Source organism: Paramacrobiotus metropolitanus, unplaced genomic scaffold, assembly GCF_019649055.1.
Source record: "Paramacrobiotus metropolitanus isolate TYO unplaced genomic scaffold, Prichtersi_v1.0 Parri_scaffold0000130, whole genome shotgun sequence".
Taxonomy (NCBI): domain Eukaryota; kingdom Metazoa; phylum Tardigrada; class Eutardigrada; order Parachela; family Macrobiotidae; genus Paramacrobiotus; species Paramacrobiotus metropolitanus.
The window spans coordinates 91,093-109,849 of record NW_026570350.1 but is presented as its reverse complement, the minus strand read 5'-3'; the positions used below and the strand labels follow the sequence as shown (position 1 = coordinate 109,849).

General features: G+C 42.7%; 1 protein-coding gene across 1 annotated transcript; it reads right to left on the bottom strand.

The window, feature by feature from the left end:
* Positions 1-11,651: 11,651 nt before the first annotated feature.
* On the bottom strand, positions 11,652-13,938 carry LOC129598832 (uncharacterized). The gene is made up of 3 exons (XM_055496912.1): positions 13,506-13,938; positions 13,036-13,399; positions 11,652-12,900 (listed from the first exon to the last, which is right to left on the bottom strand). The coding sequence occupies exons 1-3, from the start codon at positions 13,921-13,923 to the stop codon at positions 12,603-12,605; spliced, it is 1,080 nt and encodes a 359-aa protein (XP_055352887.1). The 5' UTR covers positions 13,924-13,938; the 3' UTR covers positions 11,652-12,602.
* Between the last annotated feature and the right edge of the window lie 4,819 nt (positions 13,939-18,757).

Below are 18,757 nucleotides of genomic sequence, written 5' to 3'. Positions count from 1 at the left end.
CAAAAAAAAACTGTAATTTTTTCGAATTCACTTCGAAAAATTTTTCAGCTGTGTCACGCTTCAACAAAATGCTCTAAAGCGAACGGGAAACCGCTTTTGCACTGGAACTGTTTAGCTTTTCCGCGTTCTTATACATTGTTCTCTGTGCATTATAAAACACTCAAAAAATTAACTTTAAAACCAAAAAAGTTATCGGGTTCGGTGTAAAACGATCTTAATACTCATATTACGGTATACTCACGCGTTTACATGCAAATTTGGGATAAGATATCGAATCATAATAAGGCGTTTGAATGCCATGTGAATGCATTAGACATTTTAAAATTTTATTCTCCTCATATCTCATAAACAATTTTCCAATGTATAAACTACAAATCCTTTGGCTATAGGGTGAAATTATGAAAGCTATGAAGCTATAAAAGCGTTTGAGGGTGCGAAAGCGAAAGTTTGCGAACGTATTCCTGTTTACCTGCATAGTTCCTTTACATATCAGGTAGAAAGCGAAATCGCACTTCGTCCACTCGGTGGTAGTGAGAAAACAGGCAATGTCTAACCATAGTTTGCGAAAACTAAACTTTGCGACTAAAGTTTCTAAACTTAGAAAGCGAAAGTTTACTGACCGTGAGTTTTCCTATGCAATGAAAAACTCACTGACCGGACTGGCATATGAGAACGAAACCCAACAGAACCCTTGCCCAGTACCCACTGTTCGATGCTAACTAAGTTCTTGAGCTTTCGAATGAACAGAACCGCACAAGGGTTACACTATCCACTAACCAGACCTACTTAGTTACAGGAAATATACTATTACTGACCGTCGATCAGGCCTGTAGAGTGAACGGAAGCTAAAGTTTTAGGGAAGGGATAATATTATTATCTTAGTGTTAGTGGCGTAGACCAGAGCAGAACCGTTATCATTGTCCAGCACAACGCTAATGCTCCAGCTGTCAAACGAACAGAACTGTGCAAAAGCTGGCTAAAGGGAACGGTCGCCATGGTCCGAGATCCTCAATTTACCACCGGCCTTACCTCCCCTTACCACAAACAGTGTGACCGCGAGGGCTGGTTTTTATTTTGTTGGTGGCTATTGCCAATAAACAAAAAATGTTAACTACCTAGTACGGGGTAGAACGACATCCCGTGTAAATGCAAATGCCATTAGATGCTTAAAATCTCTGTCAAAAAATTTTTTGGAAACAGTTATCCGGAAACAATCGAAATTCAGAAAGAGCCAACCCACAGGCCATACCAGTGTTTAGCGAGGTATCCGTCACTATCACTCACTATCAGGGCTGATGCGTAAACGGAAATTACAGACCCTCTATTGCTGTTACTAATGTTCAGTGAGTAGGACAACGTGATCTCTGTTGCTCGTTATCACTACATACTCCTTGCTGCGACTGAATCAAAATCAAAATATTAAAACAATTCACACTACTGTATCTACCGACCAAGCTTACTGATTACTGAACAAAGGATATTACTGTCCTTGATCAAAACTGGTTTCCACGTACCAGTTATTAAGAAGTAGAATTATCAGAAACTTAGCACCGCTGACCGCTCTCCGGTTATTGGTCGTGCTACTAACTATTTTGTTTCAGGTAAAACGAACCGATCAGCTATAATTACATGTATAATGCTGTTTCCTGATTAAAGCAAGTTAACTGAAACTACGAACAGCGCCTAATCATACAATGTAAAAATATACACATAAACCAGGCTTCAAAAATAAATGCACAAGAATTATTTTTCAAGGAATTAACTGTAGACCACAAGAGCATCTGAGGCGAAGCCGAAGATGACTCTTGTATATATATATTGTAAACAGAGAATATATCTTATACTGCGTGAACTCCCGAATGTACAGTACTTACTGTACAGAGTAGTCTGGTCAAAGCTGCTTTTTGTTACAGATACTGCGGCGCAGTGGATTGCAAAAATATTGGTTGTGATGAAGTATGCTGCTAATGTCCAAACCCATTCACAAATAAGAGCAGAAGTGCACTCAGAATAAACATACTGCGCACTGTTTCTTCTGTGCTGCAGTGTGTTTAGTCAGATACCATGTGTTTGACTTCCCCCTTCCCCAGCTTTACACTTTTGCTCTTGTTTGCGAACGATTTTGCATATATTTGTGATTAATTACTTGCTAAGCACTGACAAGTTTGGTACCAAAGCCAAAACTAGGACGGTCTTTTGTCGTTGTAATTTGTAAACGATGGGAACAGTATTCGTCTAATACACGGTAGCCGCATCTGTAGCAACCTCGAGTGACACCGCCACAGTTTTTACTTGCACCAGCCACTCGCACTGTAGGGCAGCGCAGGCATCGGTATACCGTAGACGTACGGTAGTAACGCTTTTCAATCCTGCTGTGGACACCAGTAGACATTTTGTATGTACTACAAGACATGTTTATATGTACTACATGTTTATAGGTAGACATTTTATATGTACTATGGTCTCCAGCGTGACACCCCGTAGACATTGTCGGCACGTTCTGTCTGTACACACCCGAAATTTCGCAGAAGCTTGTAGACGAAAGATGTAGTCGTCGGTGTGATGCGGGGTAGACAACTAGACATAATGCTTGGCTGGTTTCGCGAAGCCACTACGTGATCTGAAGGAAGATACTGTGTAGTCTTGTACGAGTATTATTATAGGCACAATCCTGTATTAAGCGCATACTCTCTTGAAGCCATGCGTTTCATCGGTAACGGACCAGTTAGCAGAATGTTTCTTGTGCAAAGTCGTTGTAATAATATACGAGCAGTGCTCGGAAGGCAAAAAACGTGGAAATATTGGCCGGTTTTCTTATACTCTGCTGTAGATCAGCGGCACTCACCTGGAGTATCATAGTAATCAACCGGCCCACTTTGCCGCACGAAATCTCCATATTCTTCGATCTTTCCTACCGTTTCGGGATGGAGTAGGTGGCAATAGCATTTACGGGGAAGTCCCACGCAGAGTCCTCCACTTTTCATGTATATTTGGCAAAAACGTTGACATTGAGAGTCATCACCCTCATCGGGACAGAACAGCCAGGTGATTTTCCCATTAAGCCTCCTTTTTAACGCTAACCCTGGCATTCCATGGATGCACATAGCAATGTCAACGGCAAACAAAACCAACATTACAGCAGTCACAGCGTGCATTTGCGCAGTTTATATATTATTATACCAGTAGCTGATTAATGTGTCTCCAGTTTCTGCAGCCTTGTCAAACAACTAACCGTGCGATAACAGTGTTTGGAAGCTGCTTAAGAAACTTTAAAACTCCAACACTGACTGCTCCCCTTTAATAACAACGTCTTAAAATTTACACAAAGAACAACTTGTCGCGCGAAATGGCCATGTCTTCTGCGGATCACGTACACAGTTTGCTCGTGGATTCTACGTATGTAATTCTATGATGATTCCATCGATCGATCTGCAGATGCGGTGTATCTGAAGGTGAAGGAATTTATGTATATCCGCATCGTTCACGCACAGTATGAGTCAATTAATTATTTATCTGTGCTCACATGCAGTCCATTTTCAACTTAATACTTGATAAAAACTGGCATGTAAATAAACAAAACCGCCTGACTCCCGACTGGCCCAGTTTAGAGCCAATGGTCTGGTTCACCGACAACCACGGTATTGGGTTTGCTCTGGAAACGCTCAATTGGATGACTACAAGCCACGATACAACCAGCGCATCCGGCCAGAAAAGCAGAAGCAGTTTTTTTTTCGTCAGGAACTCTCAGTTTTAATCAAATAAAGGAATGTCTTTGGTGGCGTGATCAACAAAGTTGATGACCAAGATGGTACAGTCACTCACCATCCGGATTCAACCGCAAGATCTGCTTCCTGCCTGTAATCCTTAGGTTATTCGGCAGAAATCCGATCATGTTATTATGTTGTTAAAATAGATACTCCTAGTATCTTTTATTAATATCTAAATTGTGCGCCCGCCGTCTAAACAAATTTGGCCTGTGTCATTGTGGCGCCTCGACAGAGGTCACCGCAACGACTGGCTCCATGGCAAAGTAATTGCATGGCAAACTGCAATGCTTAAAGCGGAACATTTTCCTTAATGATATCTCGTTGCTCCAGTTGATCAATATCGTTTATATGTATAATAATCATGCCGGCGTGCAAGCAAGCGGTGCTGTCACTAAGCACCCACACTAAAGAGAAAGAAAAAACTTATTTGTTTGTTTCATTGTTTTTAATGCAAGCAAAACAAGTAGATAAAACTATCGCTGACAATCAGCAGGATCACTACCAAGACGAACAGTATACGAGTATTAATCGAAAACTTTGGTTTGCTGCGCACTGTGCAGTGCGCACCTGTCACGTTCTGCTGGTTGTAAAATCTTCCGCGGCTCCATGTAGTATTGGTGACCCTCGCATTCCACTTTTTTGTTGATTGTGTTTGCGTCAAAATTGTCGCGAAATATTCCATGTGGGTCTATATCTGTTAAAACGAGTCAAAGTAATTCTACGAAATGATTTCAATAGCTTTTGGAAAGGTGAAGTTAAAGCAAATAGTGCAGCCAAAAAATGTTCTGCATATTGTTTAATCACGATTGTTTATACTCGCGCGCTCAAATTTACAGAAAATAAGTTTAATACTTCTATACCTGCCAACCTGCCAACCTGTTTAATACCTGCCAACTTTGCAGGGTATCTGCATTTTACCTACTATGGGCCCTCACAAGGGCAACTCGGCACTCACTTGCTTGAAGTGGCATTTCAGTGTTCGGACCTTCAGTTACTCTGCAGTAACATCTATCGGGAGCTCCTAAGCAAAGCCCACTGCTGTCCCTCGAAAGCATAGAACGGCAATAATGTTTGCAGTGATAGTCAGGATCATCCATACCATCCGGACTGGGACATAGCCACATGATCGTACTGTTCCAGTTCAGCAATACTACTCTCGGATCTGTTGGCAATGGATCAAGTTTTGGACCGGACATAATAGCCTCCACGGCAAGCAGAACCAAATCTATAACGATATGTCTGTGCATTGTAAACCGAGAGCTCAGGGCATCAGACCAATTAAGCCAGTGTCTCGCGTTTCCACAATCACTTCCTACTAAATCACCGCTACAACAAAAACCGAAGACCTATTGACTTATAAGAAATTCAAAGCTAACTGCTGTTTGATGCTTCCAGTTTAACACAGATATGTGTACAATATAATTAGGATGGTTATCAAAAGTTTCACAAGTTGGACGCAGTGCAACTGGTATGTTGGTTTAAACTACGAGTCTAGGCGACGTTTATTGCACATATCTGAAAATATGAAACTCTTCTGCATGGTGCAAAGAATGCCGATTAACCATCATAACCATCATCTGAGAACATTATGCCATCTAAAAGAAAGCCGTGGGAAGCGGTCAGCCGACTGTTCGATGCTGAGTGCACGTTCGACAACTTCCACACCTGCTCAGAGCAAGCAATTTCTGTGGCCGATTTCAATACTGTTCGGAATGAGATGACGGTCGGTGTTAATTTTCCTATTGGTGTCGGTCGTACTATAATGCTGGCTGTAACACCGAACATAACACCGAACACCGAACAACCAATGTCAGGGATTCTAAATTCCATATCTTTAAGGTCGTATGGGGAGCTGGTAGCCAGGTGTTGTATTTGGACGGTGCATACCACAAGCGACTTTGTAGTTCCACAGATTAGCATGCACTTGTGGAACTAACAACTAATATAGGAGCAAATAATATAGGATACTGTAGGGTCAACCTCTGCTTAAAGTTTTGTGTGTTTCAAGTTTTGCTCAAGCAGGCAACAGGACTCATAATTATCGGCGCTTTGCTAAGATTGGTTATTCTTGGAAATTTGCAGGTTTACCGTCATGAGGCACTGTTGGCAACAGGAAGTCGTAGACCGGCCGAGTTTATAGAACTGACAACAACTTTGGAGAAATTTCTAGAAAGTGAAGAACTCAGCTACTACATGCAACTAAATGAGTCCAATGAAAATTTTAACAATGACAATGCTTCCGATTACCGTACAGTTGGAGAACCCGATCTTCTTAAAAGCAACCGTTCAAGGTTTTTATATGGTGTATTATTGTATTTCGATAAAATATTGTCCTCGAGCCATTTTTATACTAATTCCCGTTTTAATTTGCCTGCTTAATAAGGGTATCCATAAGTCCATGCGTTGTATTCGGAAAGTCATAGTAAGGCTACTGATGAGGCTAATGCTCGTTGCCCGTTACTATGTAAGTCTATGTTGTACCGAAATGTCTGCGTAAACAGTCAGCTTCTTAATTGCAAACGGGGGAATGATTAACAAGGCCCGTATCATATTATTTTGTCAGCCTCCTGTACAATATCCTCGTGTACAATGTCTTGGTTCCAGTAATTTTTCGTCGCTCTACAATACCAATAGTCGAGTATAACCGGATGGAACCTTTAACCTGACAGTGAGCAAGAACTGGGAAATTAAGCCAAAAATAAGTAAAATTAAGTGCGTGACGTTATGAACAGATGGCTTCGCATTTCCGAATCCGGCAGTGGTAATATGGAACGGAAAGACCGAGCGAATACATTCTTACGAAGTCGGTCGCTCATGTTGTCCTAAATTAATGTTTTTGTTTGTAGGTGCAGTATATAAATGGCTACAGCGCGAGAAGCAAACCGGGTACATCGGTGTTGCCGATGATAAACTAACAACTGATGCGTTTATGGTTAAGTGCATTCAAAAAATAATTTTATTCGAAGCGTACAATGTACTGCATGGTGGTAAAACGCGTGTATAAATTTAATATCAACACGTATTCGCACATCAAAGGCATGTTTGCAGTGGCACAGCTGTAAAGCGCTGAACAGCAATTACATTACTCCCAATCACAACAATAAAATTTCACAATTTAGCGTTGCCGCTCCTTCCGTTGTTCCAAGCACACAAGCGGCGTTGCCTCGCTGAGTGACAAACAAATAGTATAAAATAACACAAGGGTAAATAATAACAGAATGAACAACCTATGCGTACGTGGCGAAATTTTTGGCGGGCACCAGTAACGTGTTTGCGCTGTTTGTGTGTTTACGGTTTACCGATCTTAGACTGGCCCAGCGAAGTGTTTTCGATCCACGATAGGCACCATTTCCTGAAAGACCTTTATCAGCCTTCTTGGGTTCAGTTTCAAGAAGGGTGGGTGCAAGAATTTATTAGAGTGTGTGCAAAGTGCAGTCAAGCATCGTAGATATCACTAACTTGCGGATAACACTTGGTTTTCGCATTAACGTTTCACAACACTTTTGACTTTCGCCATAGCACCATTCTTGTACTGTGCTGCGAAATTTAACCAAAAGAAGGCTGATAAAGATAATCACAGGAAATGGGACCATCTGTGTGTGAAATGTAAATAACATACGTGAGGGCAGTCAGTGTTGGAATTCTCACAACGCATGCCTTCTCAAACATTATAATACAGTATTCGCGCTTCTCTACCGGAAAGTGTACGGAGGCAAGTTTCATAATGCGCGCAACGATCTGTGTGGTCTTGGTTTTGTTTGCCGCAGACGCCGTAATTTCCGGCTTTAACCCACCTGAGTCCGTATGGGTAGAAAGTGACGGCACAATCGTCTGGCTCTGTGAAAACCATTCTGATGAAAATTGCCGAAATCATTGCCGCCGCCAGAAGCGTGTTAAGGGCAGTGACGGAGTGTGCTTGGGAACTCCTCCCAAATGTCTTTGCACCGAACAACAGCATGTAGACAGTTTACCATTTCAAGCATCAGGTGAGTGTAAAACAAAGATTAACTTAGAGAGGAACTACAAATATCTTGAAAAGTGTTTTGACTGTAATTCATTTAATACAAAATTTGAAAGCAAATGGTTTTTCAATTTTGTTTCTCAAATTCGAAAGCGCTAGCTTTAAAAATCATGACCTTAAGCAATATCTCTTTGCAGAAGTGTTTCTACTTAGATACTTACCTTCTTACTTTCTTTCTTATCTATTTTACATCTTACTACTTCTTTATGTGTAGACTTCACTCTTACAACAATCATGAAAAATAATGCACGGTATTAATCTGACACCTTTTGGCAGATGTCGGCCTAGACGAAGTGTTTCGTGATACTTCGACAGTAACACAATAAATAGTAAGCTGTGAAAAAATATCTGCGTTTCCTCGTACGCAGATACTAAATGATGGTACATGAGAATGAAGAAGAATTTAATTTTTCCGATATATGTAGCCCGGTTAGACTCACTAAATGTTTTGCCATTATAAACTGTTGATATCGTGCTGCAGGTTCATATTTTCATATCTTTATAAGCGCAGCTCAGGCGAACAACCGAACTCATAATACAGTACTTATGCTTTTGCTAAGATTTTTGCTGGTTATTCTGACATATTTGCAGGTTTACCGTCATGAGCGACTTTTGGAAACAGGAAGCCGAGGACCGGCCAAATTTTATGGCACTGAAAAAAAACTTTAAAAAAATTTCTGGAAAGTGAAGCGCTCAATTAATACATGCAACTAAATGAGCCTAATGAAAGTTTTAACAAGGCAGTGCTTCCGGTTACCACACAGTTTCAGACAATACCTGATCATCTTAGGGCAAACTCTAACGCATTCCTGTGTTGTACTGTAATACTGTAGTTCGATAAAATATTGTCCTCGTGCCATTTTTATGCTAATTCCCGTTATAATCTGCCTGGGCAACAAAGCTGGAAAAACTTATATCCGTCTCTTTTTCTAAACTATCTATCTGTATAGTTATCAAGTTACAGCACATATTTGAAACAAGTCACGAATCGGCCAGAGTCACTACACGTACCGTCTAGAATCGCTGTACTTTATATTTTTGTGCACCTTTAATATACGAGTTCTTGTACGGTACAGTAAGTAGAGTCAGATAGACCAACACACTGATGTTGATGCACCGTGCATTATACTTAATGATCATATCAGCTTATAATAAACGGCAACGCTGATTTTTTACCACATCTTTGTCTGTTATGAATTATGCCATCCATTTACGGGTTTTTATAAACTGATTCTTAACAGTAACAGCAAATTATATAAAACCAAGCACGCGTTCTATGAACAACTGGTAACTCCCTTATCAGAAGGCGCTCGATAGCTGTTGAATTTCAGCGGAACTATTCCGTACCCAGCATGCGAACGTTTAGCAGAAACCGCTAAACGATTCGCAGCTGAATACGGAATAACTTCAACAGCGTGGTATTAAGCGAAATATCTGCACTGCATCATTGCACGTGCTTGCAACGATCTTCCAGATTTCCTTGATAAGGCATGCGTTGTAATTCATAAGTCATAGAAATGTATCTGACTAGACTAAATACTCGTTGCCCTTGACTTTGTTTGCATCGAAATGTCTGTGCGTAAACATCCAACGTCGTTGCCAATGGGCAGTGTAATTAATAAGACCGGTATCTTAGCGCCATTCACATTCATCATTTGCGGCTCATTTAACCTAGAGATCACGAACCCGACGGGAACACGTTGCTCCAATACACGAAACCAACTTCAAGTACTATCTAGCGTCGATCTCGACCACAACAAACCCGTCTTCTAGCAATCAAAAAAACAATTCTTTTGCCGGTAATCATACGCACTCTTGCGTAAGCCCAATTTGCGTTATTTCACAAAATTCTATCTGTTTCCCTGTTTTACAAACAGTTATCGGCCTAACAGCCAATGCAGTATTATGTTTTGCAATCCCAATGAAGCCTTCGCTCATTTGTTTCCGCTGAACCGTGATAAAAGCTGTGTGAACGTAGTCAGAAAAGCTAACCACTATAGGAGGTCGTTCATTTGATTTCTAGAAGGCCCATACAGCTTCTGTTCCTAGAAGCGTATGCTAATTCGCCTGCAAGCAATAAAAGTAGCAATTATTATAATGATAAGCGGTGTCACGTCCTGCACAAAGTACTAACGAATTCACACGCACATCTGAATTACACAGACTTCGGTGTAGCTGTATGACTGTTATAAGCTGTTATTGAAAGGTCATGAAGAGTATAATTATATTAACTCTTTTAAAGGCAATGGTTGACATTACGAGTACGTCAACAAAGGGAAAGCGCTTTGCTGTACGGGCTTCCGTTGGCTAGGTGTGCCGAAAAAGCTGGAGGATCGCTTTAATGCCAGAATTCCTGCTTTGATTGTGCAAAAGCAGTTTAAAATATTATGAAGTTAACTAGCTGCTAAGGAGGACTGGAGCATTACGAATACCACCCGGAAAGACCATCGCACGTACGAACTACCTTTTTTGAATGAAACCTACGAGTATACATAGCAATTTGGGTCGGATAACTGCAATTATTATAAAATAAATAGCTAAATTTGGAAATTGTCCTAGCGCCCATTGCTCGATAGCAGTGTCCTATGGGCATTTACCATAAGCTAAGGGCGATGAATCCATTGGTACGGATCTTTACTGGTGCCAGCCTACCGCCCGCTGACGGGGTTTGGGAGAAGTGCCGCGGGATGGAGGCGGACTCTGTCGTCCAAAGTTGTTGGCTGCCTGATGCGTATCACGCCGATGGGTTGCAGCTTTTATGGGAGGTCATCAAGCGCCCGACCGGCGCGACGATTTGACATTTTTTGCATCTCACTTACTCCGCACAATCGAACAGTGACGCTGCGATACCTGCAGCGTCAGGATGCCCCGTCCTTTTAAGTGTCCCCAGCTCGTAAGAGTCTTGCTAAACCTCAGTTGTGATTTACATAGACAGAGATCCTAAATTCGTGATCTACAACCGAAGGGTGAGAAAAATCCGGTGATTCGTTTTAGCGCATTATGCGTATTGCGCATCGGCAAACAAACGATTCTCTGTTTGACACCGCCCCCAGTTCTGGCCATTTATTCACTAAGTACACGTATCCCTGCTTCGCACCCTCTGGCAAAGCGAACTGCAGTCTGCATGTGATGATGCTGTTGGCAGAAAGCCGGCAAACTATTTTTGATGGGTACGTATAATTAAACATATTTAACGTTTCGCGATCTTCAGACCAGAATAGTTGCCGGAAATGGGGTTAATCAACGGAGGTGGTGAAGTGCAAACTGATGTCCGAACTTGGCAACTGAAAGGCCAAGTTGGTCAGTCTACCGCTTATGTAACCGTCCGCGACCAGACCCCTTTAATCAATAAACGAGACACCGCTGTCAAGCAAGATGATAACTGACACGTAGAAACGGGAGAGGCGGGCGGGTTTACTTTTGAGACACCATAAAGGCAACTATTCACTCAAACTTCTAATGGCACATGAAAGTTAAAATGCCATAGAAGTTCGATTGCCCCGTTGTGCATAGCAACAAGAAAGCCTCAGACCGCACGTTAACGACTGTTATTGCTGGACAATAACCGTCATTAACGTTTCGCGATCTTCAGACCAGAATAGTTGCCGGAAATGGGGTTAATCAACGGAGGTGGTGAAGTGCAGACTGATGTCCGAACGTGGCAACTGAAAGGCCAAGTTGGTCAGTCTACCGCTTATGTAACCGTCCGCGACCAGACCCCCAAAAGCGAAGCCGCGGCCCAAACCAAGGAAACGAACAGCAAGGAAAAACAAACATGAGTATGAATACGAACCATGTTCATAAACAACAAGAACCGAAACAAAGACATAAATTGTTGCGTTAAAGAGGACAAATGACGGGTATCCAAGCGAGAATACAGAGTATATGCATGACTATTCCACCTCCCCAAAATACGTATTTGTTCGGTTGACAGGCCGGCTTCCAAAGCCGCTGATGCGGCACCGATACGTAAAGAGTGAGCCGATAAATTAGGGCTAATAAGTTTTTTGAGAATAAAAGTGAAACGCTGCCTGGTTAAAAATGAACCAGTCGAAAAACAATACAGAGGAGCATCCGGCGGGAAATGCCTCCGGCGCAGGGAGTCATAGGCCCGGAATGCCTGAACAGGACAGGTTGCCGTACCAGTTGCCCCAATGATGACGGAAACAGGACCGAACTGTTGTGACTTGGTTGCACGCAGACGCAGGGATAGGCAGTTAGTAGTGTATGTCACATCATCGCGTCGCAAGGCACTGGAGGATGATTTCAGTGACAACGGTGAGCAAAATTCTGCAAAGCGAAGGAAGCCCGCAAAGGCCAGGGTAACCGCTGACTGCAACATTTTAATATCAAACTGGTTACAGATAATAAGTGGAAGTCGAGCAATAAAACGTTGCAGATGAGTTTTCGTGAATGCGGGACGGGGCTGTCTAGTTTTCCCACGCAGAAGTTTAAAACCGGCCAATAACAATGAAAGTCGCTGATCATTGGAAGTGATATTTGGCAAGTCCGCTGGACGAAAAGTAGCGGCAATAGCGGCTACATGCAATTTAGCCGTAGCGTACGATCGCTTGGTGTCAAACAAATACGCTATATAACGATGCAGTGTAGAACGTTTGGTAGGAAAACTAGAAAGCCCGTTTCGCAAACAAAACTGATGAAAACTTTGAAATGCTGAACGATAGGACTTGGAACTATTCGATGACAGGTGGGCGCTGCAAAGTCTGTCCATCACGGAATCCAGACGCTGCACGCGTTTGATTCGATTTCTTTGTTCTACGACATAAGGCAAACATTATTAGTCAACAGAAAAACTAGGAGAAATGTGGATGGGAAACCTTTCTTGACCAGCGGTCAGCGCATGAAGTAAGAGATAAGAGAGACACATCATAGTTTACAGGCTGTGGAGCGATGTCAGCTTCGGGAACGAGTTGACGAAACAAATCGAGACGATTCCTTGAAAGAGCGTCGGCTGCCAAGTTATCTTTTCCCGGGATATGAACGATACGAACATGAAAATTGTGTCGTGCTGCGGTAAAATAAATCCGACGAATTAGATCCATGACACCACAATGACGCGACGAAAACGATTTCCAGGTTGAAACAACTGCACTATTGTCAGAATAAAAGGTCAGTCGTAACGTGCGCCACCGACGTCCCCACACATGGCAGGCGAGCAAAACTGGAAACATTTCACACCAAGTTATATGTGGCTTTAAAGAAGACAATTCACTTGGCCATTCATACTGCAGCCATTCATGTCCGTAGACAGCACCACAACCAAAGGTCAATAAAGCGTCGGTAAACAAATTTAGATCGGCAGACGAAGTCCATGTTGGCTCGAGAAAAGAATAAAAACCGTTCCATAACGGCAGAAACTCTAGCCACCAATTTAGATCGGCACGGAATTCTTTGTTTAGAGATATGCGATAATGAAGCTGACGAACACTGTTGGCCAAGTTGATCATTCTGCGAAGAAAAATCCGACCCGCAGGGATAATTTTAGTAGCCCAGCTCAATTTACCAATCAAACTTAAAAGGTCACGTTTTGTCATCGACTTGGCATTGGAAAAAACTTGAAACTCTGACAAAAAATCCCGCAGCTTTTCTTCTGGTAGAGAGAGTTTGAGTTACTGTATCGATTTGAACACCAAGGAAGGTTATGGTTGTTCAAGGGCCGTCACACTTATCCAAAGCGATGGGAACGCCAAGGTCACCACACAGTAAAAAGAAAAACTCCATCACGAGTTGGCAAAGGCGGGAATTGGCCGGGCCGGCAAAGAAGAAGTCATCGACATAGTGAAGCACATCAGCGAAATTTGCCACATGACGAACAATCCATTCAAAGAAGTCAGATAGACGGTTAAAAATTGCTGGAGACGAGCGAAGGCCAAATGGCAAGACAATATCAAAGTAATACAAATTGTCAAATTGATACCCAAGGAGATGCCAGTCAGCAGGATGGACAGGAATCAACCGGAAGGCATGTTTCAAATCGACCTTCGCCATTAATGCCCCTGGACCAAGTCGTGTCAGAATTTTAACGGCATCGTCGACGGAACAGAATTTCAAGGTGTAATCTTGACGGGATATGTAGTCATTAACCGAGTCGCCGAAAGGTCGTGATAGGTCCATTATTAAACGGGCTCCGCCTGTTTTCTTGGGCCGGACACCAAGTGAGGAAATCACGAAACTGGGGAAAGGAACTATTTGAAAAGGACCACACGCATGCTGTAATTCAACTTCTTTCTTGATATATTTGCGGACAATGTCAGGAAACTGTCGAGCAGTAGCGGCATTCGGGGTAACACGGAAAAAATGTGTGCCAGTGAAACCTAAACTTGAAATAACACATAACAGAATCGAAGCAAAATGTAATGACAAACCTAATCGGAAGCCATGAAGTAATCCGAAAATGAACGAAACCACTATTGCACGATCTGGGAAAAACTTCAAATATGCCAGGAATCTGTAAGGTCGAAGAGGTGTTGTTGGCTTATTGGGGATTGATGACGGCAGAGTGATAGGAGCGGGTATGGCTGATGTCGAAACAGACATCACAGATGTGGATGCGACGATGCTTGCAGGGAGTTGGGCATTTTCCCGTGTTGTAATCCCTGCAGACGGCAACACGGGATCCACGAAAGGGCTGCATTGACTGGGAATTTGAAGTTGATGTTAGAGGAGTCGAGGTGGAACTGACACCGACCGCAGAAGAGGCACTGGCTGTGTCAGTTCGACTGGGAACGCGTTTAGGCTTCGGGCAATAGGTAGAATAATGAGACGGATCGAAACAGTTGAAGCAGTAACCACCGAGCGGTGGACGTGGGCCAGTAGTGCCAGTTGAAGAGGTGGGAATAGTCGCGGTCACGGGAGTAGGAGTTGCAATAATCGTGCAAGTACGTAGTACATCTGCCATTAAAGTTATGTCTTCAGTGAACCAGGCATCATCGTCAGCCTCAGCGTAACTCATACGATCGCGGAAACGCTTATCGTATTCAATCCAAACAACAAACGGACGCTGGATAGCCATACCACGAATGATTTCGACGTAAGACAGGAAATGAGTAGCCAAATCGGGATGGTAAAAGGCACGATAACGTGCAAACAAGAGGAACGCTTCGAGCCATGAATTGAAATTGTCGATTTTACGATCGCGACGATGTACGGCCACCATTTACTTTTGAGACACCATAAAGGCAACTATTCACTCAAACTTCTAATGGCACATGAAAGTTAAAATGCCATAGAAGTTCGATTGCCCCGTTGTGCATAGCAACAAGAAAGCCTCAGATCGCACGTTAACGACTGTTATTGCTGGACAATAACCGTCAATAGCTCGACTCGAAAGGCACTTTAAATGCGTTCTGTACGATACAGAGCCGGAAGTTCTGTAATTTTTCGATCACACCCCCCTACCTCTGATTGGACGGCCGAGTTAAAGTGTTCTGTATCTAAAAGGAACTCTCCTGCTCCGTTACGATACAGAACTCGCATTTTTCACCACAAGTCAAAAAAATAATTTGTCAAAAGAATTTGTTGTGAATTTTTCATGTGCTAACTTTTCGCAGAAAATTTGAGTTTTGAGTTTACCTTTGAGTTTTGATTTTAATTGAGTTTAGTTTACCTTGAGTTTTGAGATACGCTATTAGATTAGTGCAGAATGAGCACGCTACCAGTTATCAGGGCAAAAGCAGTAACGGTTATCAGCAATAATGCGACAGAATGTGATGGCACCCAGGAGAAACTCAAGCGAAAACGAAGACCCCGCTTTAGTTGGAAGACACAAGACAGTCCCATATTAAAAGACATATGGTTAAACGAAGCTCCATTTCCGTAATGGACAAATCGATATAAAGCAATCGCCAACTGAAAATCTACTGGCCGCTGGATATTTGTTGATTCGTTTTGAAAAACACGGTGTCCGCAAATAAGATCGTAAATTCTTTTAAATCCTTCTCGTGTAACCCGGACTTCAGCTCGGTACGTACTATCACTGGCGACTCCCAGTTTTTCCATCCAGTCATGCCTCTTCGGTACAACGGTTCGGTCCATAAGAAATCGTTTACTGGATAAAAAGGCAGTGAATTCAAGAATCTCATCGGTTTCACTCTCCGACGATTCACTGGAACTCTCAGATGAGTCGTCGCTACTGCTGCTCGAAGACTCATCGAGCGCCTTTTCAACAATCTCCAGCTCACAAAGGGTTTGCAAGTCGCAGAAGAGTTTTTTTCGAGAACTCATATTCGAACACTTTTGTTAAAAATCTTACAAATGGGGAATGGAAACCGTACGTGATAAAAAAGAAGTGTCAAAAAGCAAGACAGAGTGTGACTATCTGAAATCACCGACACATGGTGAAAAATAAATTAAAATTAATTCGAATTAACAGTACGGGCACACATTTTTTGAGTTAGTGGTCTCGCTGCTCTATAACGCTCTGTAAGATTCAGCGGTGCACGATTGGTAAATTCACTTTACAGAACTTCCGGCTCTGTATCGTACAGAACGCATGTAAAGTGCCTTTCGAGTCTAGCTAATATACATTATTTCGGCGCAGTTGCTTTAAGAGAAGACGGTTCCTCATGGTTAAAGGACGCTGGCGCCTATTTGATAGACTCAATGGATGTCCGTCAGATTCCGAAGAGTATTATCAAAACTCAGAGCTGAAAGATGCTCTGATGAAAGGCACTGTACTTGGCAACACGTACGTGCGCAGGAATCACAGCGTCGGATTTCGGTTTCTCACAATCAGGGATGGATGGGTGACATCGAAAAGGGGGAAACGTCTGCTTCCAAAAAGAACGTGGCTATCTTAGCCAGCCAGAATTTAATTGTACCGTAAGTCGGATGGATTACATTTATTCGAAGGTTTTATAGACTTTCTATAAGTCATCCGTGCAGCGAAAAATTAAAGTTCGCGTAGTGATGCTGAACCTTTCATGACATATGCGTCAACAAATATCACCTTTCCTTTGATAACCGCTGGAAAGCGTATCGGTACTGAAAGGTATCAACCCGTTAGATTCGGTAGTGGTAGCCGCCAGTCACGTTCATACTGCCATCGGCCAACCAAATCACAGGACATCACACTCGATCTACTGCTCGTATTATTACCAACTATTGCGACCGTGTCCCAAAAGTATTGTTGGCGTAACCGTGAATGAAGAAAAAAAAGACACGAACTTAATTTTGAGAGAAATTCAACTGTTTAAAAAAAATCGACTGTTTTAACAGTACATATGTACAGAAACGCGAGGGAATTACGCTGCGTCAGACCGCGATTAAATATGCCCAGCAAACACCAAAGCGGCAAATAAGATTGCAATTAAGTAAGATTGCAATAAAATAAGATTGCAAATAAGATTGAAATTGCAATAGTCTGTACAGATACTTTACGGCCCCAGTTTACTTTTCTTGTCCCGTTTGCAGTGTGGACTTTCATGATGACTGCCTTACGGTTCCATCAATGCACAATCAAAAGGAAAAAAATTCAGCACCTTTGCGGAATATTTGCGGAAATTGCGATTGGAAAAGCAACTTTTGCGCTACAAACTCGATGTACAAAAGGAACCGCGGGAAGGCGAAAAAGCAACTTTAAAGGTTGACTTGACTGGCACCATAACTGCGAGCCATTTTTGTGGGTTTAGTATTGCCAGGTAATTGATAAGCCGTGGCAGTTAACTGCAACTACAACACGATTTTATGCATTATTGACGGCTATTGTTCAACACTACCGGTCGGTAACGTGCGATCGCTGGTTTCTTGTTGTTGTGCGCAATGGTCTCCTGTGACATTGCTTCATTTACGGTACAGCGTGAAATCTTTAGACTGGAGCGCCGTGGGTTCCCCGCCCTCTCAAAGTCCAGAACAGAGTAAAATATGGGCATTTTTTACATCGAAGGACCGACGATTCTAGGAAGAAAACCCTCCATAAACAGTTACTAAACTGCAAAAACAAGTAGCATTTCTGCCCGAGAAACTTTGCCAAACTGCGAACGAACGCTACCTACTAAGTCAGTTTCCTTGAACGGTTGAACCCCCTTGCGGGAGCGGAATTCCAGCGTTTTGCCCTGCACACTTTTGTTGGTTGACAGAGAAATTAAGCGTAATATTATGAAGGCTAAGGCTAAGTTGCCGCACGCGTTGCCGCAAAGTGGCCACTGGCTACTTTGCGGGATGAGATCGAAAAGGGGGGATGGGCTGAAAATTTGAGTATCCGGAGGTGGGCTGGGCTGGGAATTAAACTGTGAAGGTGGGGGTGGGATAAAAGTGGAAAAAGCGAAAATGGGCCAAGTCTGGTAGCCACTCCGTGTTTCAAAGCTCGAAAAGCTTTTCTTGGTACGATCACCATGCAGCTCCACTTGAATGTATTCGGCCGAGTGAATTAAGTAGGTTGGCTGCCCCAATCGGCGTTCGACGAACTACAGAGCACATACCGCCATTACGAGCACAACAGACCCCCACCCGAACATGTTCTCATGTCCGCCTGTTACCAGGAAATGCATTTGCGTGAATTCGCTCCCGCGAACGCCCAGAAGAGTGGAAAATCGCTCAATAATACATCGAACAACCACCCCACAAACATGAGCTTCTGTTCTGCTCACAGAAACCCCCTGATACTGCCCACGGGATTAGCAATAGCGCGGCGTGGAAGCACTGAGCGAGAAGATCTTGGTTAATCTTGGTTAATACATCGCAAGTGCCATTAGTATCCAAAACGATGATAAAGTACACAAATCGATAGCACTCTTTTCTTATCCCGATATAATGCATCGGTAGTTATTTTGTATTGCCATTGCAGTTATTTGTATTTCAGGCCGAACACTTCACATCGAATTACAAAACAATATTTCGCCCAATTCCTGTTTATTTATTGTTGTTTATTTATTGTTGTTTATTTCGCCCAACTCCTGTTCAATAACATTTACAAAAATTTCCAATCGGCATGGAAGAAATCATGCTTTCA